Source organism: Tenrec ecaudatus, chromosome 7 (genome assembly GCF_050624435.1).
Source record: "Tenrec ecaudatus isolate mTenEca1 chromosome 7, mTenEca1.hap1, whole genome shotgun sequence".
In the NCBI taxonomy this organism is placed as follows: Eukaryota; Metazoa; Chordata; class Mammalia; order Afrosoricida; family Tenrecidae; genus Tenrec; species Tenrec ecaudatus.
The window spans coordinates 115,931,180-115,957,988 of NC_134536.1; the positions used below are offsets into that span (position 1 = coordinate 115,931,180).

Genomic DNA, 26,809 nt, shown 5'->3' on the forward strand with positions numbered 1-26,809 from the left:
TTTCCTGTGAAATGACACGCTATTCCCATTTGAATCTCTAAGTAGAAATGTGGGAAAATGTAAAAAAAAATTAAAAAGTAAATACAACAAACACATGATGATCATTTCTTTTTGCTACTTATTAAAATGTATCGGAAACTCCTCTTCAAATGCAGTATATGCGTATGTGTGTATCCATGTGATTTCAATAGACTATTAGGTTTTTAGGTCTTTTTATGGTTATTTGCTAATATGTCGTGGTTTTGTTGTTATTTCTGCCTGTGTGCTTTTAAATCCATCTCCCTCTGAGATCGCGACCCCATGGCATCAAAGTCATTTACACAGGTGATAACTATCATAAACATTGATTAAAGAGTGGCCTAATCTCATAATTAACATCATTTGGACTAATATTAATTTCCTAGCACTGCTATACTATGTCTGCCACTGATTTAAAAAATATTCTAAGGAATATTTTTCATGTACTAGTAGTTGAATATAACACAGTTTTCTCTCTCCTTTTACTATGGTGTGAAACAGGGAAGAGAATGCATTTGACCTGATTTCCCTAGACATTATTAAATCTAGTGACTGGATGTAAGTCCAGATGAATTCTATCTATAGAAGAGGCTTTTTTGAAATTTAAAAATCACATGCCTTATTTCACGTTGACACCATTGGCAGTGCTAGTAGTTCCAAACTCTTAGTGAGGGATGAGGTTTTGTCACTCCCAGGCATTGATCCTTTTCAATACTTCAGGAATAACACGTCACAATAGGCAGAACCAATTATGTGCTCAAATTTGTGATGTTAGCAATTTTATTTGAGCTCAACCAATGAAGATTATGATCAAGAGCATAACAATAGATACTGTTAATTGAACACGTATTCATTTAATTCTTGTGATAAAAGATTAGCTTGTTCTTGTTGCTCAGAATATACCTGGTAACGTGCACCGAGTCCGCAGGTTCCATGTGTGCAATTGAGTGACACAGGATACCTTTGATGATTCTCACCTTCCTCTTCTGAAGTGTTCTTTTTCTATTAACATAAAGTCCTTGCTCCCCAGGTTTCTATCTAAATTTTGAGATGCTATTGCCATTTTAACCCCATACAGACAGATCTTAAAATAGCATAAAGCTGAGGCAATCTATGTGAGCTAAGCTAAACTATGGTTGGCTTTTAAGTGGGTTGCACATTGAGCTGCGAATCTCAAGGTGGCAAGTTCAAAACGACCAGCCACTCTGAAGAAGAGGAGACTTTCTCCTCCCTTCCAGAGTTACAGTCTGTGAAACCCACGCGGGCAGTTCTACCCTGCCCCTTAGGGAGGGAGGGTACAAGTCAGAATCCACTCAATGGCAGTGAGTTTTTGCTCTTCTGGGTTTTTTGTTTGTTTCATCTTTTGAATTTTTTTAAGAAAAAGAAGAAGACTGAAGGGGATATTTTTGCTTTGAAGTTTAAGGATTATCTCAGGACATAGTTTCAGGGATACATCTAGGCCCCATGGCTCTAGATAATATGGAATCTATGAGAATGTGGACACTATATTCTAATAAAAACTCCTTAAATATATGTGCGAGTCTCTATGGCACACGGCAGTTAAAGTAACTGGAATTGAATATCTTCCACAATCTTAATTCCTTAGTCCTCTTCCGGAGTTGTTTCACTTTAATATTCTCCCACCTCTTCCTTCTATAATTTTTGCTTCCTCCTCTCTTTTTTAGACACGGTAATCACCAGAGCGGACAGCAGGGTGCATGAGCCACCAGGATGTCTAAGACACCCATTTGAGGTGTTGTTTTTTAGCTTCTCTGGTTAAGGTAGCTCATCAGTCTCTCACTTCCTTTCAAGCTTATCGGGTATAACAGGCCCGTTACATAAAACACGATAGAATCCACGCAGCCAGTCGGAGGAATAGCAATCCAGCCTTTCCCTTTGAAGTGCTACAAGCTGAGAAGCATTTGGTGGGATAATTTCAAAGGAACTCCAGGCTGACCTCAGCACTGCCCAGGCACCTGAGTGACTTTGAACTTTTATTGGTTTTGAAGAAGGTGTCACATGAATGTCCCACATAAAAGGATACCTTTGAAGCTGAGGTATCTGTGAAGCCCTGGTTCCTGTAGCAAAGGGAGGCAGTGGAAGAAGGTAGATTTAGTACATAACTTTTTTTTAAAACTGCAATTGGGAGTTTTAAGCAGCTGTCAGGGAGAGCTCAAGCTTTGATTAATGTCTTTATAAATATTTGGGAAAAATATATAACTGGTTCATGAATACATACTTTAATCATGAACATCCAAAAAGGGAAAAAAAGGTCTATCCAGCATACTTGTTATCCTTGAAGGCTAGGAAAGACTTTCATTTAAAAACTTTATTATATGTAATTGTGTAAACATGACAATATTACATTTCATATTTCATGCTTAGATATTATGAAGCATCTTTAAATTGCAAGTGATGAAACTTCCCTTTCTCTCTCTCTCTTTTTTTTCCCACTGGGCAACCTGCTTCAATGCCTTAAGCCCATCAGGTAAAGCCAGCCAATGGTTTGGAGTGACAGTGTGCTTTGGCATGGGACACTGTGAAACCTTTGTCTCTTTTTAACTGATGACCACTATATTTTAAGACATTTTTATGTAATCTAGAATGTAGCACTGGTAGAGCAGTGGTTAAAGTGCCTGACTCCTAACTTAAAGATCAGCAGTTCAAACCCATTAGCTGCTCTGTGAGTGAAAAAAGTGCAGTTGGCTTCAGGAAATATTGCAGCCTAGAAAAACCCCATCTGGTCATTCTACTCCACTTTACAAGGGCACTGTGAGTCAGGATCCACTTGAAAACAATGAGACTGGTTTTAGAACACAGCTTCATGAAATTTGTTCCGCTTAGGTATTGTCTAAATTAAGAGCTAGTATTTTAATGATTCATAGCTATTGCCTCTAACTCGGCTGATGAAAAGATATAATCCAAAGTAGGACCTAATAAGATTTTTTTTTTGTCTTTAAAATAAGAGATCAGACCCTCCAGATTCCTTAGCCCTCAAATCTGCACAGAGGTCTGAGTGGCTTAAAGGAAAGAGGAGGAAAGTGAGACTGAAGTGGACTTGGAGTCTTGTGACAAACAAGTTCACTTCAAACAATAACACACCAAAAAATAAAATATATATACATTAATTAAGAGATTAGAGAAGAATAGCATGTATTAAATAGATCGAAAATATTTCCTCGAATGGGTCTAGGTTCATTATTCAGTCAATATGTTAATCTACTTCTTTTAAAAGAAGTTCTACAGACTAATTAAGTATTATAACCTATTGAAAATACTCCAAACATAGACTCTACTTTTGGGAAATTGAATGATCAAGTATATTAAAAATAATTTCCCAAATATTCCTTTTGGATTCCCCTTTCAAATTTGTGGGCTTAATAAAGTTTACCTGAGTCTTTAATATGTTTTATTATCTACTTCCTAATAAATGTTTTTGTTTCATTCATACTAATACACACCACACATATTTATATACTTCCAAAACTTCCTAATATGCCAGATGTCATAATTACTTTAACTGGTAAGAAGGCCTCCATTTTTTCCAGACCACCAAAGAACATTTCTGGCAGAAAGATGCAAGAGGAGAGTGATCATAAATCCCTGCTGTGCCGTCCAATGTTTCACCAGAGTACACGCTTATTAAAGTTGGATGGATTAATAGTGAGACGGCTTTGTCATTAATTAAAGTGTGTGCAAAAGGAGAGAGTAACTTTCTTTTAATTTTCTCCCCCTGTGGCGAATGCCTTTACAAGTCAAGCAAACAACTGAGTGTGGGTATAATGTTTTAGCAATGAAAGGTTTCGGATGCTTGGAACGATTTGACTGAATAACTGATGAATATGCACAAAGGCATATTTGTAAAAATGTTTAACATAACGTTTAAGGCACTTACTTTACTTTTTACGGGTTCTTAAATGCCTGAAGTGTCATTCAGAAGTTAGGGTATGTGGTCCTGAGCTTGAAGAAGTCACAGCCGACAAGGACACAAAGTGTTTTAGAAATCATGTATCCATAAGAGGACCCCTTTCTGGCACGAGAACTCTTGGCTAGATTTGCACCACATGTGGGACAGTGCTATTCAAGCTTAAGTGTTGAGCACTAGGCTTGCAGAGGCTGCGGTTCGTAATGAAAGCCTCACACCCATTGTTTTGGCCCTCCATGAGCTCTGCTTCCTAAAGTGGCATGCAAGGGAAAGAGGACGCACTTGCACAAGATGGATTGACACAGTGGCTGCACAGATGGGAGGATGGCCCAGGACCAGGCTGTGTTTCTTTCTGCTATACATCTGAGAATAAATCCACTCCACAGTGCCTAAAAATAACCTAACCGCATAGATTCGGCATCCATCGAAGCATTTGTCATTCCCCAGCAATTCAAATAGCTTCACCCTTAGGCAGAATGTGTTCGAAACTAGATTACTACCGCTTCCCCAGCCAGTCCAGGGAGGGCCACCCTAACTCTTAGGGACTTGCCTGTGTGTGACCTCGATGGAATTTGGGGCACTAGTGTCCACGTGATCCTGAGTCATGCCCTGAATGCTTTGGTTGGAGGGCCCTGACCCAGCCTTGGAAGCTTCTCTCCTACAATAGGGTGGGTCAACCAACCATTGACCCCTTCTACTTCTGTCTACAAGTGTGATGTGTTTATCTGCTACAAGCCATGCTTTAGTGATAGCTTCCTCTGCGCTCTGTGTCCTGTTCAGGTAGTAACATTTCTGCAAGTCCCTAAATGCTGTTATGGGCTTTCACCAAATGGCCTTCCTCATCTGAATCATGTGTCTTTGTCTTATCCTGTTTTTGTCCTTTTTAAGACTGAATGAATATGTCTCTGTAATTGCATTGGAATTAGAGGTCTCCTTTTCTCCCTCACAACCCAGCAGATGTAGGAGTCACCCATCTCTGATTTGGTACAATTGGATCTACTAGCAATTTTCCTTATTGACAGTACAGTAATTATGATATCACGTTTTAACTTATAAGTATATTACTAATTTAATTTAAGATAAGGTGGAAAACAATATCTATTAATTAACTTCATATAGAGGATATTTCCCAATGATTTTTTTAAATTACATAACAGTACTTGGCATTTAAAAATATTTAAATTTTAGAATGCTGATGAGATAGAATATAGCTTTATGTGATATTATTAGTTTGTGGCTATCAAACATATGTCTAAGTTTTAACATTTTACTCTGGACCTGAACTTATAAATAACCAACATTAAAAAGGCTCATGTTATGTAAAAATCATTATAGAAAACTAAATGTCTCATGAGTAAAATGATAACCAACTGCTTTGAATTCCTTTATGTTCATTTTGAAAATGCTAAGAGATTAGCAATTCCATTTAATATTGAAAAAGCTAATTTTATTGCTTTTATTATGTTTGATTTTGTGGATGATCGCCCTAATTCAATATCATTTTAATTCTAGTCTTTATGAGCATTTAAAGTAATTATGGGCTATTATAAAATCACTTTCAAATAGATGATTTTCTAAATGACTCTGAGGGCTGAGCTTAGACTTTATAGGTACGCAACAGGGACTGCTTACTTTAGGCGCATTTCCATGTTAGACTTAGCTAAGAACATTTTATACATAAAAATTGTCTCCTCATCTGCATTGTCCAATGGAGCCTTGGAACTGTAGCGGTCTGTGCATTGGGCTTCTAGGTGCCACGTCAGTAGTTCAAAACCACCAGCAGCTCTACAGGAGAAAGATAAGGCTTTCTGCTTCTGACAAAGTTCAGTCTCAGAAATCTAGCGGGACAGTCAGAATTGACTTGATGACAGTGGATTCATTATGCACAGGTAATTAGAATATAATGTGGCTATTTACTTCATCTTAATAATTACCAGGATCCCATAATTTTGCAATATTTTGTTCAAAATTAAACCCAGTGCCTTTGAGTAAATTTGGACACAAAACACCATGTATATGGCTTTTGGGGACTGTAAACCTTGATGGAAGAAGAAACACCCACCTTTCTCCTGTGGAGCAAGTGACAGATTTGGACTGCTGACCTTTCAGTCAATAACCAAGGGCTTATCATACAGTTAGAACAAGTCTCCTTAATTTTTTTCAATGGAGGTTAATGCTATCTAATCATTCAAGGCAATGCCAAAACAAAAAACAAACAAAAACAGAAACTTTTACAAAAGCCATCCACAATGTATAATTGAAGCAAAATATCAACATGTGTTAGAGAAAATTGTACTGATTTTAGAAAAATCAGTTGAAAAAATGTGGTACAGGTGAAGAATTTTAACTCTACTGTGGACTGCCATTAACCTGTCTTGGGAGAGATATAGCCAGAATGCTACTTAGAAGGAAGAATGGTGAGACTTGATCTTATGTATTATATAAGTATGTTGTACATGTATGGGGTTGCTATGAGTCAGACTGACTCAACATGAACTTATAGGATCTCATTTCTCTCGGTCATATGCTTTAGATTTAAATGCACTCGTTGCTTCATCATACTGGACAAATGACAGTCTTTCCAGATCCGTTTCCTTATGAATTATGCAAATGAGTATGAGAAAGAGAAGCTATTTCATCCTCTGTTCCAAGTCCACCTTTCAATATGCAATTCCTTAGACTGCTCGATGTGACCTATCTGCAACTCCAAGATTGGACTCTTCTGATTCTTTGTCAAAACGTGGTGTGAGTTTCTCACTCCTGCGGAGAGCCTAGCACCCTCTGCCTTGCCTGGAGAAGAACTCATCCTTTCATGCTTCCGTGACCTCTTTACCAACTACTCTGCTGACCCTGGCTGAGATGGCCAGCACTGAGTTGGCTCTGCCATTTGTGGACTGAGCATTTGATACCAAAGTGTTAAAATTCTAATCTGTTATCAAAATTCATTTGTTAATTGCCACACAGTCTTACTATATGAATGCATTCCTGTAGGCAGCCCTGGTGGTGTAATGGTTAGGTGCTTCGTTGCTAATTCACAAGTAGAGTTGAATCCCACAGGGTCACCCAGGGGAGAAAAGCTCTGGACATCTGCGTCTGTGAACGATTTCCACCCAGGAAAACCCATCCAGACAGTCTGCTCTTTCATATCGTCACTGGGAGACAGAACTGACTCAAAGAGACACAAGATATGAGGACGCATCTTGTAAACTGCCTTGTGAAATGTTAGATTGTTCTATATTGTATAGTTGCATTAGTGCAACTGAGAGCTTTTGTTGTAAAGAATTTTTAAAAAGGGAATAATCATGTCTGAATCATGGAAGCTTTCTACTCCTCTAAAAACTGACAGGATGGGAAACTCATGGAAATTCACCACTGACCTACCCATAGGGTTACTATGAGTCAGAATCTACTTGATGGCAGTTAGTTTGTTGTTTGTTTTTCATTCATGTGGAAAGTGGGAAAACTCAAAAATATGCATGGTGTCTCCAAAGGACCCAAATAGCTGGAGTTCATCTGTAATGTGGTGTGGGGTTTTAATGTTTCAACTTGGCCTTATAATTTTCTCTTTCTTTCTTTTTTTGGCAAAAACTCTAGTAGCAAAGACTGATCAGGCACACAAGCCAAACTTGCGAAAGCCATGTGAACATAATTTTGCGTTCACAGCTATAATATAAACGTTAGCATATGGGCTATAACATACTCACCACCCCAGCGCTCATCACACACAGTGAAGAGAGTGGTTTTGTTGGCCAAGCCCGGCAGCATCGTGCTGCGCTCCATGACGATGGCCTGAGGAATCATTATAATGCAGGAGACAATCCAAATGACCACGATGCTGTTCCTGGCCCGCTTGGCTGTGCTCTTAAACATCAAGGGGTGACAGATTGCATACCACCGGTCCAAGGCTATGCAACTCAGTGTGAGGACAGACACAGACACTGACACGGTCTAGATAAAAATAGGACACGGCACAGAAGAACCATCAGGTGCAAAATTAACCACCCATAATATTTTACCCTATTGATAACCAGATTCAAATTTACTAGAAAACAATTCATCCCCCCCCAAAAAAAACCCAACTCATCCATTACTTTCTATTCTGAACAGTGAGCCTAAAAGATCATTTGAATATTACAAATTATTTAGAAGAACAATGCATTTTTTTTATTAAACACCAAAAATTCTATGAAAATAGTATGGTCTTGCTTATGTCAGATACTTTAATTTGTAAATAACCCTCTTTGAATAATTACTTCCATTATTTTGTCTTGCAAGATTTCCATTGGTAAAAGAAATCACAGCCTCAAATTGATTGAGAGAGAGGTATGTTTACTTTGAACTGAAAGCCACACTTCCATTTAGAACCATGTATTGTGTTCTCTTCCTTTCTTTTAAAGTACAATGTAGACATTTGACTGTGATTGCATTGGGCTATCCTTTAAAATATTTTCATATGACAACTTGCTTCTCAAACTCCTATAGGGCCACCCAATACACAATTTAACTACCAAAATGATTCTTGAAACTTCAAGGGAAAGATACAGAAATGTGTTATGCATGCCAAAGCACCACATGAACTTCAGACTTATGTGATTTATGGGATTTTTACTTAATATACACTGCTATAGTATACCACTAGAGTATACTGTTATAGATTACATCAAGTTCTTCAACAGTCCTTTCTTAATTCAGAGCTTAATTTACCAGTGAGCCAAGCTTATCATTGAAAGCCTTTTCTCATCGTTGTTTCTTGTGTGTATGAATTAAACATTGTGGAGTCGAAAATACCTGTAAGTAAGGAATTACTTTGCAGAGGGACTGTCCGAAGAACCAGGTCTCAGTGATATCCACCACCAAAGTGGCTGGAAGGCACGTGATCGTCACAAGCACATCAGCCAGAGAAAGGTTGACTATGAAATAGTTGGTCACTGTCCTCATGTGATGGTTCTTCCACACTGCCACACAAACTAACAGGTAGAGAAAACAAAAATAGTAAATTAGACAAATACATATGTGTGTGTGTGTTTCAATGAACAAAAAACTTTCACGCCAAGGATGACTACACAGGAACCTTTGTGAGGATGGTGCCAGACTGAGCGGTATTTCTTGCTGTTGTGCATGGTGTTGCAGTCAGCATTGACCTGATGCACCTAACAACATCACAGGATGGCTATGATAAAGCCTGCTCATCCTTAGTAAAACGTAAATCTAAACTAGGGCTGCAAAGTTCTCACTGACTCAACCTGCATGAATGCTACATTTCACTGAGTCAACCTGCATGAATGCTACATCTCACTGAGTCAACCTGCATGAATGCTGCATTTCACTGAGTCGACCTGCATGAATGCTGCATTTCACTGAGTCGACTTGCATGAATGCTGCATTTCACTGAGTCGACCTGCATGAATGCTGCATTTCACTGAGTCGACCTGCAAGAATGCTGCATTTCACTGAGTCCACCTGCATGAATGCTGCATTTCACTGAGTCCACCTGCATGAGTGCTGCATCTCACTGAGTCTACCTGCATGAATGCTGCATCTCACTGAGTCAACCTGCATGAATGCTGCATTTCACTGAGTCAACCTGCATGAATGCTGCATTTCACTGAGTCGACCTGCAAGAATGCTGCATTTCACTGAGTCCACCTGCATGAATGCTGCATTTCACTGAGTCCACCTGCATGAATGCTGCATTTCACTGAGTCAACCTGCATGAATGCTGCATTTCACTGAGTCAACCTGCATGAATGCTGCATCCAATGCTAAAATCAGTTCGTTTGTCTTGGAAATGGATCAAATGACTTCACTTTGATTTGATTTTGACTTGAGACTCCCAGCAGTAGTTAACGACCAGTCTTTGGGTCTCCCTTAATTCTCTCAGAACTCACTGTGTAATGGGTAATCAAGAAATACAAACATTTACTGATCTGAGATGAATTGAGAGATGATTTCCTCCCCCCCCCCCCAATGAACTGTGTTTGCTTAATTCAGGATACTGCCTTATATGCATCCACTCCCAATCTCTGCATCGGACTTTGAACAGATGAAGAGGCAAAAAGTGAATTATTTATCATCTAATCCCAACAATCATCCTGAAAGAAGGTTTCATTATCTGCATTTTATACACAAGGAAACTGGGAAACAGGGAATTCATGAATGTTGCCTAAAGGCACAAGGCTCGTGAAGCACAGAACTACAGTTATAAGCAAGACTTTAACTCCAAGTGAAAATATGGTCTTTCCCCCTGGCAGGCTTCCTCCTTTCATACACGTTCTATAAACTCTAGTCTATCCTTTCTGCTTGATTACTCTTAATGACCGACCTCTAACCATCAGCTAAAATCAAGCATGCTTTTCAATGCTTTCACAGTTGTTGGATGTCCTTCATTGCCTTTCGGAGTGGCCCCAATTTTTAAAACTTTGCTATCTTATTCAGTTGTTCTTCACTGAAAGAACATCCTGTTCCCGCCTGTTTTGTCCTGCCCTGTCTAGCTTATCCAAGGTTACATAATCACTGATTCCAGAATTATATAGGTTACACAGTGCTACCTACATCTATTGATGGGTTTGCTTCACTGAAAGTAACTGTGAATTAGTCTGGAGTATCATTAAACTGTCAGAGCTGACAACTATACATCCAAATGATGCAATGATTAGTAATCTTACATAATAAAGAAATAAAAGCAGAGTTTGTTAAATTTCAGTTCCAAATGAGGTTTGATTTTAGCAATTTTTGCACCTTTTATTAAGAGTTTCATATACTGAGAAATGCTTTTCCTATCACCTAAAAGTTGAAATGGCCCTCTGGTCACTAACAAATGCCCCCAAATGAAATACTTGAATGTCTTAGGATTCCATTTTGAAAATATCACAACTAACTCTCATTCTAGACCACTAGTACCATATAATTCAAGTAAGCTTAAGGAGGTTAAATCGACTTTATTGCTTGACAATGAAACTACTGCTAATACACACATACATCCAAGCTCACCTTAATAGTTGAGTAAGATATTATTAAAATCTAAATGTTGAACAAGAAACTGAGAAGTTTGATTATAGGAAGAATACTGTATCAAGATTGAAAGTATATATCAATAACCTATGATATGCAGATGAAACAACCTTGCTTGCTGAAAGTAGAAAGGCCTGAAGCACTTGCTGAAGATCAAGGATTGCACCTATAGTATGGATGACAACTCAATTTAAAGAAAACCCAAATCCTCAAAACCGAACCAACAGGTAACATCTTGATACACAGAGAAAAGATTGAAGTTGTCAAGGATTTCATCATGCTTGGATCCACAATCAATGCTCAGGGAAGCAGGGGTCAAGAGATCAAATGATGAAATTGCTTTAGGTAATTCTACTGCACAAGGCTTCTTTAAATACTGAAAACAAAGATGTTACTTTGAGCACTAAGGTGGGCCTGACCCAAGTCATGGTATTTCCAAATGCCTCATATGCATTGGGACAGTTGGACAATAAAATGAAGGCAAAAGAAAAACCAGTGCATTTGAACTAGGATGTTGGTGATGAATATTCAAAGTTCCCAAAAAGCAAACAAATCTTTCTTGCAAGTACAAACAGAGTGTTCTTTAGAGGCAAAGATGGGGAGGCTTTGTCTTAAGTACTTTGGATATTTTATCAGGAGAGACCAGGTCCTGCTTGGGGAGTGGAGGAGGAGTGAGGAAGCAGAAAGGCCAAGGTGAGACGGAAGGACACAGTGTGCCCAACAATGGGCTCAAACACAAGAACAACTGTGAGGATGGCCCAACAAATATTATGCTCTTAATTGTTCAAAAGTGTCCAAATGGTTCAGCTTTGGATCTGAAAAAGAATAACAGTCTATTTAAAACCAAAATTAGTTCTAGTTCTACTTTTAATTCTCCATGTTTTAAATGGCATTGATCAGAGGATAATGTAAATGCCATTTTGTAAAACCAATATTAAAGAGAATATGTTTTCAACACACACTTGGTTAGTAATTGTATAAATTGCTATTTGAATGTTCGGTTCTATATACTTAAAAATAATAATCACTTAAATATTTCTAATAATATAATGATGTGAATGCTGTTCATATCTCTATTTTACAGAAGAGAATCTAGGCAGAGATAAGACTCTGAACCCAACCAAACAGGTAGTGAGTGCTGGTGTATGAATCCGAATCTTATTCACCATGCTATAGTGTGGTGGTATATACTCTTGATTAAAGCAGATCATTAAAAAAGAAAGTGCCAATCTCAATCTGTCAAGATTATAACATATCATCACAGATTTTGGAGTTGGACATTATTTTCACTAACCTACCATCTGACGCATGAATCATCTCTGCAACACTCTCAGTCCATCCTGCTTAACATTTTTAATAGTAAGGCATTCGTTCATACCATGCTAACATCTTAGGGTTCATTGTATGGTGGCTTTACTAACAAATTCTACTTCAAGCTGACTTGAAATCTTCAGTCCCTTCATTTTTATTCATTCCTTCTTAGTTATTTTGTAGTACCACATAAATAAGCTGATTTTTCTACATTGAGTTCACTCACATATTTTAAGACCACAGTGGTGGTGCCCAATTTTGAATTCTTTCCTTTCTCAAGCTAAATATCTCCAGAATCTTTATGTACATCAACAGTATTGTGCAACACTCATTACCCTGGTTTCTTACTCTGATCATGATCCAGAGTATCAGTACCTACAACCAATTGAGTCATCTGTAATTTCATGCCCCTCTCCAGGACCTGTCTAGCCAAGGCAGCAAAGAGCAGGGCGATTGCTTTGTGTACTATATGTCAGTTAAGGCAGCCAGATGGTTGTGTGCATATATTCTACACAGATGTATACATCAAGAGCGTCTTACATAAGGAAAGAGAGCAGTCATTAAAAGATAAGAAAGAGATAAAAGAGCAACATGCATGTCAGAAGAGACTCTGAAACTTGCTCTTAAAAGTAGAGTGGCGAAGGCAAATAAAACTGAAACTGAAGTAAAAGAATGTAACAAAACATTTTCAAAAAAATAAATATGTATATCAAACCCAGAGACAAGGGGACAGCAAGTGATCTATAAATCGATGCTGAGAGGGTGAAGGAGGCCTGGTAGGGATTTATCAAGGGCAATGTAACCAAGAGGAATTACTGAAACCTGAATGAAGGCTGAACATATAGTGGGAAATGAGGAATAAAGGAAAGAACTAGGAGGCAAAGGGCATTGATACAAGTATAAATAAAGGCATGTACATATGTAAATATGATGATGGAGAAATAGATCTATGTGTATATATGTATAGGTTTCATATTAAGGTAGCAGATGGACTTTGGGCCTCTACTCAATTACTCCCCTCAATGCAAGAACACTTTGTTCTATTAACCTGGCATTCCATGATGCTCACCTGCCTAATACAATTGCTGAGGACAAAGTGGGGTACATAAGCAAATGCGGTGAAAAAAGGTGATGGTATGAAAAGATATAGTGTCTGGTGTCTTAAAAGCTTGATGATTAACAAGCGACCATATAGCTGAGAAGCAACAAGGCCCAAATGGAAGAATTACACCAGCTTGTGTGATCATGAGATGTTGATAGGATCAGGTATCTGGCATCAAAGTCCCAGAACAAAAAAAATCAAATCATTGTGGATGCGGGGAAGTGCGGAGCGGAGACCCAAAGCCCATCTGTAGGTAATTGGACATCCCCTCAAAGAAGGGCCACGGGGAGGGGATGAGTCAGTCAGGGTGCAGTACAGCACCGATGAAACATGCAACTTTCCTCTAGTCCTTTTTTTCCTCTCTAGTTCCTAAATGCTTCCTCCCACCAATATCATGACCCCATTCTACCTTGAAAATCCAGCTAGACCAGAGCATGCACACAGGTACAGATAAGAGCTGGAAACACAGGGGGATCTAGGACAGATAAACCCCTCAGGACCAATATTGAGAGTAGCCATACCAGGAGGGGAAGGGGCAGAGGTGGGGGGGAAAGGGAGAAATAATCACATTGATCTACATATAACATCCTCTGAGGGGGATGGGCAACAGAAAAGTGGATAAAGGGAGAGATCAGTCAGTGTAAGACATGGAAAAATAATAATAATTTATAAATTATCAAGGGTTCATGAGGGAGAGCAAGTGGAAGTGGGAGGGGAAAGGATGAGAAGCTGATACCAAGGGCTCAGGTAAAAAGAAAATGTTTTAAAAATGATGATGGAAACAAATATACAAATGTGCTTGATGCAATGAATGGATGAATGAATTGTGATAAGAGTTGTATAAGCCCCACTAAAATGTTTTTTAAAATAAATAAATATGTATATTATGAAACATGGAAAGACCTAGAGTTAGAAAACCAAACCGGAAGAACATGCTCATTTTATCCTAAGCTGAAAGAAAAAGCTAAAGAGAAAATTCAAGTCTTCAGTTACAACATTGAAAAATTCGATGGGCAAAATATTGAATGATGCAGGAAGCATCAAAAGAAGATAGAAAGAATATAAAGAGTCACTGTATCAATGAACATAAAGAGAAAGAAAAGATAAAGCAAACAAACCTGGTTCAGGCCAAATAAACACAGGATCTAGAAAAGAAGATGTTATTTTTGGTGTCAGATGGATCTTGGTGAAAGCAGAGACTACCAGAAACAAATTCACTTGTGCCTGGGAGCTGTCTTCTAAATGTATTTGCACAAAAGAGTTAAGAAAATTAAAATATATCCAGAAGAATCAAAGTGAATGCTGAACATATCCCATCTGAATATAGAAACCATCTCAGAAACAGACATGATAACTGAACATGAGTGGGCTCAAGCAAAGATATCATGCATGACAAAAGCAAAAGGTCATTAATAAGAAAAGGAAAGAAAGAAAGGACAAAGACGGGCATCACAAGAGACTCTGAAACTTGCTCTTGAATGCAGAGGAGCTAAAGAAGAAATAAGTGAAACAAGAAGTAGAAGAAAAATAAGTGAGAGAGAGAAACAGAAACTTCAAAAGGTAGCTCAAGAAGACCTAGTAAGGAAATGTACAAAGAAGGGGAATGATGTGCTCAGCATGTTTAAGCTGAAAGAACTGTAGAGGAAATTCCAGTCTCGAGGTGCAATATTGGATCGCAACATGGAACAAAAGCTGAGTCATGTTGGAGGTGTCAAAAAACAATTAAAGGATACTCAGAGATACCGGACCAACATTTCAGCAGGTAGTATATGAGCAAGAACCAACTATTTCAGGAGATTTGATCAAAAACTAGTGATATTGAAGGGATAGTTACAAACTTCACTGAAGGCATTGATGATAAACAAGTCTCCAAGAATTAACAGAATTTGAATTGAGATGAGTGTAGTAGTTCATAACAGGGAACTTCCAGAAATCCAAAGCAGATTCAGTGGAGTACTAATAAGTACTGATGTCAGAAAGACTTTGGCTGAAAGCATAGAAAACATAAAGTTATTTACTTCTATTTTATTGAATATAAAGAGGCACTCAAATATGTGGATCATAAGAAATTATGGATAACATTGCAAAAAATATGATTTACAGTACATTTAATTGTGTTTGAGCTAGAACTTGTTCACACCGAACAAGTCACGTGAAGAATGCAAGAAACTACTACATGGTTTAAAATCGGGAAATACGTGTTTCAGGGCTGTATTGTCTCACTGCACTTGTTCAATCCGTATGCTGAGCAAATCACTCTAGAAGATGGGCTATACACCGTGACATGAGACGTGGAGGAAGACTCATTAACAACCTGTGAAATGCAGATGATACAGCCTTATTTGCTAAAAGTCAATAGTAATCGAAGCATCTACTGTCAAAGAAAACATTCTTCAGTAATTAACAGACCTCAATATAAAGAAAACAAAACTTTCACAACTGGACCAATGAGCAACAATACAATAAATGAAGAAAAGATTGAATTTATTAGAGAATTCATTTTGTCTGACTTCATCTGCCTTCTAAGCCCATGGGCGCAGCAGTCGGATTACTACACTGCTAAAGATTTCTGTAAAGTGTGAACCGAAAAATGAAGATGCAATTTTGAGGACCAACGTGAACCTGACCCAAGCTCTTGTATTTTCAATCACCCTATAATCATGTGAAACCTAAACAATTATTAAAGAAGACAACCAAATTGATGCCTTTGAATTATGGTGTTAGAGAAAAATATTGAAAGTAGTAAGGATTGCCAGAAGAGCAAACAAATCTGTCTTGGAATCCAGAATATTCTTTAGAAGGAAGGGAGGATAGAAAAATGCATCATCTCCTTTGGACATGTGATCAGGAAGATCCGAGAGAAGGGCGCCATGTTTTACATAATCGACGGTCAGCGGGGAAATGAAAGACTCTCAATGGAACATTTGATACAATGACTGAAACAATGCACTCAGACATGGCATTGATTGTAAAGGCAGGGCAGGGCTGGGCTGTGTTTCATTGTATTGTCCATAAGGTCACTCTAAGGTAGGACAGACCGAGGGCACCTAACAGCAGCAGTAACAATTATTGAGGTCATTATGAGAAGAAGAGTTCTAGTTGTGGATGCTAGATTAAAGTTTTGCCTTTGAGAAGTAGAGAAACTAATCTGCAGTGAACATCATTGAGATAATGAGACAAATTAAAACATGGGTGTGATACTAGATACATTATACTATGAGTTACAGTGTATGAAGTAATAGTCACATTATTCTCATTTAAATATGTAGATACGCCACATAGCCTGCTGCCCAGTTGTTTTTTTTCCTATGCGGTCATATCACCAGACCTTCATAGACAGAGCAGCATTTCACATCCATCATCACTATGGTCTCTACTCTGAACATGCTCCAAATTGCTGGAATCTAAATGACCTATTCAGAATTGCAGGCACATTTCAGAAGCACATATTCTAAATTTATGTTAAGCAATAGTCATTTGTTCATTCCCAGTACAAGGTGAAGAAGCCTACTACATGAAAGCAAAATTAATCTCCTCATTTTTCTTATATACTCATCAGGAACTTCTATTTCTGTATGATGTTTTCTTCTCTTTTTTCCTCCAGTAGCCTGTCCTTGCAATCATCCCCCATCTCCTATCTGTACCACGTTCTTTTCAGTCAAGCTGTTAATCGCACAACCCTTTATGTCAGGCCGCCTTGTCCTTTAGCTGGAGTAGTACCTTAACTTCCTCATAGTTCTCCTGAGTCCTGCTTATTTTTATTTCGGTCCTTTTTATTTGCTGCTGTTGCTCATTCCAGTGTAACTCTCTCATTTGAACTCTCTTCTTTTTTTCAATATGTAAACCTATGCTTGTTGCAGCAATTTCCATTTTAGAAAACACATGGAAACAACAAAGGAATGGACAAGCCAGCTCCATGGCGCTCACACCCTGGGACTCCGTGCATCCACCAAAAACAATGACAGCTCTCCTAAACACCACAAGACACGGACAAACTGAGAAACAGCATGCTTACCGCACTCAGTCAATATTACAAAGATAAATACTGAATATCACCACTGTTAAAGGGGAAACAAAGAAGAAACATGATTTATACACAAATAGATAAGACTTGGATAACTTATTTCAAATTCAACAGAGAATGCCCAGATGACCATACTACCTCTGAATTCCAGTGTATTTCCCATCTATACTTACCATGCTCCCCATGAAACACTTGGCACACCAGTGATACTTGACATCTCACCATATAGCAAAACAGTTTATGCCTCGCTGTTGGTTATAACATTCCTTTTAATCCCTCTTGCCAAATAAGAAGCTCCTATGCCCAATTTTTCAAAACCAATGATGGGGGAAGAAAGAGTTGATCCATCACAAATATCTTCTAATTAGTCAGGACACATATTATGAGAGTCCTGTGCATATCTTTTTTTCTTACCTCCTTACCTATGTGCTGGGTGTTCATTTCTACAGCTTTGCTCATAACACACTCCCCTCCCCCCATCGAGAACATACTTTGCAAGACCCCACCAGGCAGCTGATTTAGTGTCATGTATGTGTAGCCATCCCTGAAGGAGTCTGTTCAATTATCAATAGAAAGGTTGGTGGTGTGAAACTACCCAGGAGCTCCTGAAAGATAAGCCTGGAAATCTGCATCTTCAAGTCCCAGCTTTGAAATCCTATGGATGACAATTTTCCAGGGCACATGAGGTCACCCTGAGTTGGAATTGAAGTGGTGGCAAGTAACGATCTCTCTGTCAAGTCTTTCTAAAAGAGAAAACCCAACACGGGAGTGGAGATGTTTGTGTTCTTTATTCCTTTTGAGAGCTGACAGAACAATTCATCTGCTTATCAATTATCTTGAATAGAGTAAGTTAGAGATGTCAGTTATCTGTACTTTACCCTTAGTGGACACAAACTGACCTGAACCAAGACCTGAACCTAGAACTGTATTCCATTTAGCTTTGAAGCCAGATCTGTGAATGACTATGATAAACCAATACTGAGGTCCATTTGTAGGGTGCACTTACAAATCTGTCTCCATGGATGAGACTCCTGTGCAGGATGGGTGGGCTTATTGGGATAAAAGAAGATAGCAGAAGGCAAGAACGCAGATACAGCCAAACCTCACCTCTAACACTGACTTCCTTCAAATAACAACTTCTCTAAGGTTAGAGGTCCCAGGAAAATAAAAGTAGAAGTTATTCTACTCTTCCCATAGTATCCCCAGTGGGAATTGGATGGTATGCATCTTCTACCTTTTCTCTGCTGTTCCAAAAGATGAAAAGTGGCCCGGGGTGCAGAGGAACAAACGCAGCCTGTGAGGTAAAACCCCCAAACCCACTGCCATTCAGTGAGGTGACTGGGACTCATAGCCACCCCATATAGGGTTAAATCTGTAACAGTCTGCTTATAGGAACGGATATTCTGTTCTCCCACAGAATGACCAGGGGGGAGGGGGGAGGTTGAAATACCTACCCTGAAGTGACCGATGCAGTGCTTGCCCAATAGTGTCATCAGGTTTGCTGTATGGTAAACAGATGCTCTTCAAAAAATAATGCACAGATAGAGCCTTTAAGGGATAACCTTCGTTCTCTGCTTGGCCAAAAATTAAACATGCTTTCATTTAGGAAAAGAACATGTCAGTTGACAAAATGACTTAGCCATTGTATTTTTGCAGTTACATAAAGCTCTCCTTTGGTTTACTATCTTATCTATCAGTCCATTCATGGATGAAGTTATTTTCCTTCTGAATCAATATTTACAATTATAAACATTAAAAGGAAGATGATAGCTTGTTTATATCCTGATTCTACAACAGAATTGAAAACATCTACATTATATAGGTGAGATGGAGATCCCTTAATAAAAATATTTGTGGGTCTTAAATTTCTAGATATTAATTGATTATGAAAATTTTAATAATGAGATGTGCTTGCAAGCAGTGAAAATTAGCATATTACAGCACATCTTGAAAAGATCTGCACTTAATATAAGTGCTTGAAACATATTTAACTTTTGTAACATTAAAACAGGCCAAAAAAGGAAGAAATAAAATTTTGGAAACAAACATGATATCCCTCAAAAACATTAAACAATATTAAATAAATCATGAAAATACTGGCAAACAGGCTTAATTGTTTTATGAGAGTGTGTTTGAAACAACCAGCTAACATTGTGAAAAACGTTTTCAAAAACAGTGTAGTTCCATTATCGACCACAAAGTGTCGCGAAAGCCTTTGAAACCACTTAGCCTGCCCTTTCCCAGAAGGTGTTTTAACTTTTTTATTGTAATATTCTTTATAAGGTAGAGATGAATGTATTTGTTTCGAGTGGGGCTTTCTAGACCAAAAATAATCTCTACAACAGAAGGATAGAATTTTCTGTGAGATCTAAATTAAATATAAATGAATGAGTAAAAATGAAACAATTTCCTAAATGGGGGGGGGGGGGAGTCCATGGAAAGGAAAACCATTGAGAACACATGGAAGAGAGTCTATCTTTAAGGAATCTATCTGGAAGCAGGTCACAGAAGGGAATCATTACAGAGTGTGGACTTAAGTAGCTGGGAAGCTAATGATTGGGTTAGTCCTAAAGAAATAAAATAATTTCTCCTCACAATCTGAAGAATTTTCCTTTTTTCTCACCTTCATTCCACCGTATCACCCTGGCGATGGCCTTTATTTCTATCATTTGTTTCACTTCTTTGTCTCCCTGGGTCAATATACCGATATACTTAGCTTCTTAGCTCACTCTCCATCTCTACAACTGGACTGAGCATCTCAATTATTTCAATCTATTTTACTTTCTATAAGGTTTATGGAAATATCCAAGGGCAATTCTTTTTCTCTAAGCCCCCATATCTCACTGAGTTTGTTTACCAAATATTATAGTTACATTATTACCACATTTTCCATTTCCTGCATCATAGGGCTGTATTCGACTCCAAACGCTATCAAAATAACTCAAATATATTCCATCGCAGAGAACGTGTCCTATCTCTGTATGCTGTTGTCGTTGTTCATGACTGCCGGTTGGTCCACATTCACCATGACAGCGTGTGAAACAGAACGAAATGCTTGTGGGCCCTGCAGCATCCTCACAGTCATTTCCAGGTTTTAACTACGTGTGGCACAGTGTTTCAATCAGTTTCCCTCTTCTCACCGACCTTCTACTTTACCAAACATGAGGTATGTCTCCAGGGCCTTAATCTGTCTGACAACATGTCCCAAGTCCAAGAGGTGAAGTCAAACCATCCTTTCTTCTAAAGTGTGTTCGAGCTGGACCTGTCCCTACAAAGACCTGTTTGTTCTTCCGGCTTTCAGTGGTGCGCTTCATGGTCTTCACGCGCACAACAATTCAAGGCATTGATTCTTTGACCTTCCTGATTCATCATCCAGCTTTCACATGCAGGTGAAGTGATTAAAAATACCCTGGCTTGGGCCAATCATACATTATTCCTGAAAGTGACAACTTTACTTTCTAACATTTCAAAGAAAAATTTTACAATAGGTTTTTTCCAATGCAAGGCATCACGCGATTTCTTGGCTGCCACTCCTTTGTTCATTGGCTGTGGATCAATCAAATGAAATTATTGACAATTTCTAGCTTTTATCTTGATGTTGCCTATTTGTGAGGTTATTTGTATTCTTTATGTTGAAGTATAATCCACACCGCCGACTGTATTCCTTGATCATCAGTAAATACTTAAATCCTCTTTGCTTTCAGCTAACAAGTTTGTGTCATCTGCATACATCAGGTTGTTAATGAACCTTCTGGCCAAGACTGCTGCATCCTTCCTCTCCATATGATTAGTGTATTTCAAAATTCACCTTGAGATGTTCTTTTTAGCAGTGGTGAATGTGGTACATCCTTCAATTTGTCCATGTCCAGCAGAGTAAGCCTTATGACTCTCTGATTCAAAATAACCACTGCCCATCCATTTCGTCTCACAACTGACTTAGCAATCTATTGGTTCCATTTTATTTTTTACCAACTTCCAATTCTCTAAAATTCAAATAGTCTCTCCATTCCGTGTTCTGATTATTATTGGATGTTTGGAGCTGTGTTTTCTCCCTCTGTCTACCATAGATGGCCTGCTATTTGAAATGGTGGTTGTGGCTTAGTTTCCAGTCTCACAAAAGCACAGACACTACTAGAGACAATGGAGGGGCCGCATGTATAGTCATTTGTATTGTAGGACAGAAAATTCCAATGAATAAGTCATGTCATAAAATTTTATCACATGATTTCTGACATCATTTCTATCAATAAGGCCATATTTTCCACCTATGAATTCTTTCTTTTAACGTTTTATTATGGGCTCATACAACTCTTATCACAATCCATACATACATCAATTGTGTAAAGCATATCTGTACATTCATTGCCCTCATCATTTTCAAAAAAATTGCTCTCCACTTAAACCCTTGGCATCAGGTCCTATTCTTTCTTTTTTTTTCTTTAAATGACATTCTTCAATGTAAAAATCTGATTTTAAAATTAATAATGAAAGAAAATGCTGAAACATGTCAGAAATGAAAGCAGACCCAGAATTATTGCAGCATCGGAGGAGGTGAATTTCTTAGCCATTGAGTCTCCTGAGTTGGTTGACGGCCTGCACAGCTCCTGTGGGCCGGTCCTATTCTTTCTAACCAAGTTTTCATTCCAACCACCATAAATATAAAATCATTTCAATTTTAGTTTTGATCAATTTCACACTGCAAAAGTTGGTAAAATGTTCACCTTTTCAAAATTAGGCATTAGTGTTTGGTAAATTACAGTCATATTAATTGGTCTCCCTTGTAGACATAAAAATATTTTTCTATCACTGACAATGTTATATTTCAAATTAAATTTTGAAATGAATTATGCAACACCGTTCTTCTTAAATTTGTTATTCTCAAAATAGTAGGCCATATAATTGTCTGATTCAAAGTGGCCAATATTGGTTCACTTAGACTCACCAATGCCTAGTCGTAGCTATATACACACATCCACACAAAACTGCCTGTTTTGCATGTGAAGTTGGACATTGAATACGAAAGACTGAAGAAACAGATGCATTTGCATTCGGGTGCTGGAGAAAGGCATGGAAAGTACAATGGACTGCTGAAAGAGCAAACTTCTCTGTCTTGGAAGAAACACAACCCAAGTGCTTCTTGGAGGCAAAGATGACAAGACTGTCTCACATACTTTGTCAGAAGAGACCATTCCTGCAGGAGGAAGGACATCACAGAGGAAGAGCCCGGACACAACGAACTGACACAGTGGATGCAACAACCCACATACACATACATGCACACACACATACACACGTATGTTTCTTCTCATTTTGAGTCATGCCATATCAGTAAATGAAAGGTCTCAAAAGCGCGACTCCATCAGCATACATTGAGACTGATTCAACTGTGCAGAGACAGCTTTTCCCTATCATATCTCCAGTGCCTTTCAATCGAGAGAGCTCATTCCTGAGTTCCATTTTTAGAGTCCTAGTTTTCCTCAGTCTGACAACTCCGCTGAAACTAGTCCACCACGGGCAACCCTTCTGCTATTCTCAATATGATGCCATAGGTGTGAGCATGACAGTAACACGCAACCACCACAACACAGCAACGGATAGACAAATAGTGAAGAAAAACATCTATACATACATAAATAATGCAAGGCAAAGGTGTAACACCCTCTAGGATGGAAGAAATCTCTTGCCTTTGAATGGACTAATAGACCCATGGGAAAATAGAATTTGATATCTCCATCACACATTTTAACATCAATGCAATGTCAACTACATACATGAATAATAAAGCTTCTAAAATAGAACATTATCACTGTGCCCTTAGCATATATAAACATTTCTAGTACCTTTCCTTGCATCTATGATTTAGACAAAAATTGAACAGGAAAGCACCACGGAGCTCACATCACATCTTCTCCCTAATGATATCCCACCCGTCGCTAAAACACCATCTATATCTTGATTGGTAGCAACACAGGCAAGGTTTGTTTTTAACCTGCTTTAACTTTATCTAAACTGAACAAAAACGGATGTGTTCTTTTGTCCCTGACTTATTTCAGTCGACATTCCCTTTGCTGTGCTTTCATGGTTTTATATAATTCTATCATACTCTAATGTATGACTAGATTACCATTTAGCTACTGGAATTTTATTTGTTTCTTATTTAGGACTCTAGCAAATGAGGATGCTATTTTTATTATTTTTGTGTGTTTTGTATTACATGTGTGTTTGGGTGCACATGTAAATGAATTTGGGTTAGTTACATACTGAATAATGAATTTTCTATCTTAAGGGCTAAGTGGTTGAGTCGCAGACTTTTGAAAGTGCTTCTTGAGTACCAATTATCACTCTTACTTACAGGTATAAAAAATCAGTCAGTTTTCATTTTCACCACTATTCGATATCATCAGTCCTTTTCTTTTCAGCCATGTTGGTATACAAAGTTAGCAAAATACTTCTATATTTATTAGCTATTGGAGACAAAATAGATTTTTCTCCAGAACATATATTGTTTTACAGAAATTCTATTTTAAACTTTGCTTAGAGTCAAAATAGTGGCTACATAGAGATATGATCTCATCCAGAATTAATATGATGGTTTCTTGATGTAAGTCTGGACTTGTTGCTAAAAACTAGGTATCTATCAAATTACTGTAGTAATTTCTTTTCTATATTCCTACAGTGGAGTCTCTGACTGATGTAATGGATAATTTGCTTGGCTACTAAGTGAGAGGTTAGAGGTTTTAGCCCCTCCCCAGACACTTCAGAAGAAAGATCTCACAATATATTTCAGGAAAATCAGCCATTGGAAACCCTTCGGAATAGAGTTGTACTCTGGCATATGTAGGGTCACCATGAATCAGAATTGAATCTACGGAAATGCACCGGAAGTAGAGTTCTTATTGTACTTTGACATTTAAAAAATATTTTTACCATCTAGCATCATGTTCCTTTATGTATATTATATAAATCATTTTAAATTACTTGAGTCAGAACTCATCTTGATTTTTTTCCTTCTGAAATCAGGGCATATATATTGAAAAGAATATAGACCAGATAAGTGTTTGATGAGAGAGTGTCTGTTCACTACTTCTCTTTATAAATCTAAATATATTTTTAAATATAGTACGATTAAATAGCTGTTCCTTGGGTGTTTGAGTAACTTAAATATAGGTTAAAACATAGTGTTTACTTATGCTTTGCTACATTATATCATTCTGTTCCCCTAAATCCCTAAAATAGGCACTGTCTGAGAGCATGCGATATGAAGGAGGAACACAAGAGAATGACCTTTCAGATTATAGGATGGGCCACTTTAGATGTGTTTGCACCTGAGCAAGAGAGTGAAACAAACCTTCCCATTGGGGCACAGGTATATTGTAATAAGGAATAGCCCAGCCTCTGCTGGATACCGTACTTATTTGTATCTTATGGTAATTTATATTTAATGAACAAAAATGGGTTTGCTACTTATTGCTGCTTGTTTAATTGCACTGAAGAATTTTAAAAAGTGTTTGACTTGCTGTCTCTGAATACAATTGCAGTAACCATGCAAATAAATGGAAGCAAGGGCTCCATCTCCCCAACGTATTACTTACTAATTTGAGGTTTGTCCAAGATTATGGAATTCAAATGAAGGTTGATAATATTCTCTCCCACTTGGCTTCACAAAATAGATCTCACTTTTGTTGGTGCATAAGCCACTCAGTCTACTTATTTCCATGGAGCCACTGATGGTTTCAAACTGCTGATGTTCTGGTTAGCAGCCCAGTGCTTAACCCACTAAGCCACCAGGGCTTCTAGAAATTTAGTCTTCTAAATTGTCATAAGAGTCTGTAAAAATGTTAAAATTGGTAGAAAGATGTCTTCAGGGTGTTGGAGCAGGAGGACCAGGGGATGAGTCTCTCATCTTTAATTTCTCAACGTAAGTGCACTAAAATTTATAGCTTTTCAATATAAAACAAAACAACAGAAAAGCTCATTGCTCTCAAATTGATCCCAACTCCTACTCTTTATGATTAAACAGAACTGTCTCATAGGGTTGCCAAGTCTGTAATCTTTACTGAAGTAGACTATGATCAATGTCCTTCTCTGAGGGCCCACCAACCTTTTAGTTAGCAGACGAGTGCTTTAACGACATTAGAGTGAAATTAAATAAAATTTCTCACAAGTTAACAGTGGCCCTTAACAACCAAGACTTTTAGAAGTGAGCATTTTAAAAATTAGACTGAAGCAGCTTATCTTTATTTCATAGTCAGAAGGTGGCCTTCAATCAGTAATCAATTGATGCTTTCACGTTTCAGGTCTTGCCTTCCATAAGGTGACATGACTGCATTTTGGATGGCATGCCAGACAGAGTTTGATTTTTTATTTCACTTCTATGCCAGGCAAGGAGGGGGGAAAATAGAGTGTCCACCTGGCTCTGCTAGACAACAAGAGCAATGACATAAACAGCTGCAGCTGTTTCAAGTTGACATCCCTTGGCTGTAGTGAGAACTCCCAAGGAAATAGGAATTGTGAGGTGCATATTAATAAGTGAATATGTAAAAACTGTATTAATTAATTGCCCATTTGACTAAGTAATATTCATGCCCCAGTGAATGGGTATGAAAATAAATTACATGCAAATTAATGTAAATAAATAATTGCACACTGACAAAGAGAGGATGCTCTTTGAAGCAACTATTAGTATTGTTAAGTTTTTAATTATATGTGGAGGCCAAATGTTTCTGTCAGAATAGATGTTTGAAACAAATTTTTTTTCAACGGAAATCATCTGATATAAAAACTGCTAGAGAAAATGAGTTTCAGCACATCTGTTCTAAGGGGAGAGTGTGGACAATGAACAAAGATGGTGACGTGGCTTACAATGGGAAGCAAAGGATGGTAGTAAAAAGATTTTGAGTTTTGCATTCAACATAGTTAAATGTAATGTGAATAAAAGCATCTATCAGTCAATATACTCATGTCTACATGCATTGAGAACAAAATTTTTAAAAGGTATGGTTATTTATAACAGTTACAAAAAAGAACTATATGGTTGAAGATCGAGACTCATTCCAAACTAAATTAAACCCAATGTCACTGAGCTACATTGGAGTAAGAGTGGCCCAATGTAGGGTTTCTGAGTCTTTTTAAATCTTTACAGGAGCGGACAGCCTCCTTCTTCTCCCTCAGAGTGACCAGTGGGCTTGAACCACTGACCATTCTGTTAGCAAACCAACACTTACTCAATAGTGCCAGCAAGAGCTCCTTTAGGATGACACAGTATTTATTAAAAGAAAGGCTTGTCAAATTGCTTGTGTTCCATTTGTCATTTCACCACCCAGTACTTTTCCAAGCACTTGTGATCTTGCTCATTTAAAAGCTAAGTTCATTGCTTTTTCCCTCCACTTTTATTTTCATCCTTACCTCCTCCTCCTCT

At 38.0% G+C, this 26,809-nt stretch overlaps 1 protein-coding gene across 1 annotated transcript in view; it reads right to left on the reverse strand.

Annotated features, from left to right (window-relative positions):
- The window catches only part of HCRTR2 (hypocretin receptor 2), a 108,221-nt gene that overhangs the window by 27,151 nt on the left and 54,261 nt on the right, over positions 1 to 26,809 (reverse strand). The window contains exons 2-3 of the mRNA XM_075554057.1: positions 8,732 to 8,910; positions 7,648 to 7,891 (exon numbers count right to left, since the gene is read on the reverse strand). Coding sequence (XP_075410172.1) covers positions 7,648 to 7,891; positions 8,732 to 8,910 — 423 coding nt within the window. The remainder of the gene's footprint in view (positions 1 to 7,647; positions 7,892 to 8,731; positions 8,911 to 26,809) is intronic.